The 1,758-nt window shown below is 56.1% G+C and overlaps 1 protein-coding gene across 1 annotated transcript in view; it reads left to right on the forward strand.

Moving 5' to 3' along the window:
- Positions 1 to 1,752, forward strand: part of gtf3c3 (general transcription factor IIIC subunit 3) — a 15,472-nt gene extending 13,720 nt beyond the window's left edge. The window contains exons 13-17 of the mRNA XM_015402944.1: positions 29 to 254; positions 343 to 397; positions 475 to 610; positions 1,114 to 1,391; positions 1,463 to 1,752. Of these exons, the coding sequence (XP_015258430.1) occupies positions 29 to 254; positions 343 to 397; positions 475 to 610; positions 1,114 to 1,391; positions 1,463 to 1,585 (818 nt within the window). The 3' untranslated portion in view covers positions 1,586 to 1,752. The remainder of the gene's footprint in view (positions 1 to 28; positions 255 to 342; positions 398 to 474; positions 611 to 1,113; positions 1,392 to 1,462) is intronic.
- The last annotated feature ends 6 nt before the right edge of the window (positions 1,753 to 1,758 follow it).

Genomic DNA, 1,758 nt, shown 5'->3' on the forward strand with positions numbered 1-1,758 from the left:
TCCAGAACGTTCCTCTGTGTGTTTGCAGGTAAAACCAACTTTCTCTCCAAGGAGGACTGGTGGCAGCTGCTGCTCAGCTGCCTGCTGGGGCTGTGCGAGCTGCGGCGCTACGGGGAGACGGACCTCCTGGTGGAGTCGGCCATGGAGTTCTACTCCTTCTACGACAGCAAGCCCAGGAGGAAGGAGCTGGAGTTCTTTGGCCTCTCCGCCACCATCCTCAACCAGGACTTCTTCAAGGCGTACAACTACATGAGGTCAGGATGGGGGGGTCAAAGCAGAGTCTGCTGGTGACCTTTGACCTTTATGGTTTTTATAGCTCTCTGTTTATTTTTTCTCCAACAGGTTGATGCTGGTAGAAAACCTTCATTTTCCTCAGTTCTGGAACATTTTCCACCAGGTATCTCTACTGAGCTGTGTGTCCTGCAGCGGGTCGCCCCGTGGTTCTGACCCGGCCGTCTTTTTAACTCTCTCCAGCTGACGTTGTCCTCCGAGCACCAGCGCCACCATCGCTACTGTCTGCGGCTGCTGCTCAAGCACCCGGACAACCCGGCTCTGTGCGTTCTGTGTGGACACAACGCCGCCGTTTGTGGGAGCTTCAAGCACGCGCTAGGTAACACGCAGCAGAACCGCACACTGGAACAACACACTAGAACTAGACACCAGAACCACACCCAGGAACCACACAGTGGAACAAAAACACTGGAACCAGACAGTGGAACCAGACGCTGGAACCAGACGCTGAAACCACGCCGTGGAACCAGACACTGGAACCACGCCGTGGAACCAGACGCTGGAACCACGCCGTGGAACCAGACGCTGGAACCACGCCGTGGAACCAGACGGTTGAACGTCAGTCTCTAAATCTTGGATCATTTCTCAATCAGAAGTCAAAGGTCAGCCAGATTAGCTGCAGTGATGGAAGGTCTGAATCCATCAGAGGGTGAGGACTGTAGCGGCGGCCATGATGAAAGGAACAGGAAGCTGGATGCTTCCTTTAGCATAGGGAGCTCAGCGTGGCCCCTAGGAGCCGCCATGTTACCGCGGTGACCAGCGGTGTTTACCTGGTAGCTGCAGAAGCCGTCCTCTGAAGGCTGTTGGTTTGATGTGTTTCAGGCCAGTATGTCCAGGCCCTGAAGAACCAGCCTGAAAACCCGCTGCACAGCCTCTACGTGGGCCTCACCTTCTTCCACATGGCGTCCCAGAAGTACGTGGCCCGGCGCCACGCTCTCATCCTGCAGGGCTTCTCCTTCCTGTGGCGCTACGTGGAGCTGCGCGGGGAGTGTCAGGAGAGCATGTTCAACCTGGGCCGGGCCCTGCACCAGATGGGCCTGGCCCACCTGGCCATCCATTACTACCAGAAGGCGCTTTCCCTGCCTGCGTGGAAGCTGGATGTAGGCCAACTGCTCAGAGACCGACTTCAGGCTTCTTCCTCTCCGCTGATTTTCTTTCTGTTTTTATCCAGGGCATTGCGGACGATCAGGTGGATCTGAGGAGGGAGATTGCTTTCAACCTGTCGCTGATCTACCAGAACAGCGGGAACCTGGAGATGGCGCGGCAGATCCTCAGAGCTCACTGCACCGTGTGACGGCCGGCTCCACCTACCCATGCTCTGAATCAGAGAAAAGGCTCAGCCTCTCTGTGTCCAAAGCGGAGGCCCCTGGGGGCCATTTTTGGCCCCTGAGCAGAGTGGAGGGCCTGTATAGATGTGAATTAGTTTGTAAATAATCCAGTGACTTGTTTGGAACTGGACTCTGATGT

The sequence above is a fragment of the Cyprinodon variegatus genome, unplaced genomic scaffold, assembly GCF_000732505.1.
Source record: "Cyprinodon variegatus isolate N-32 unplaced genomic scaffold, C_variegatus-1.0 Scaffold1416, whole genome shotgun sequence".
NCBI lineage: Eukaryota > Metazoa > Chordata > Actinopteri > Cyprinodontiformes > Cyprinodontidae > Cyprinodon > Cyprinodon variegatus.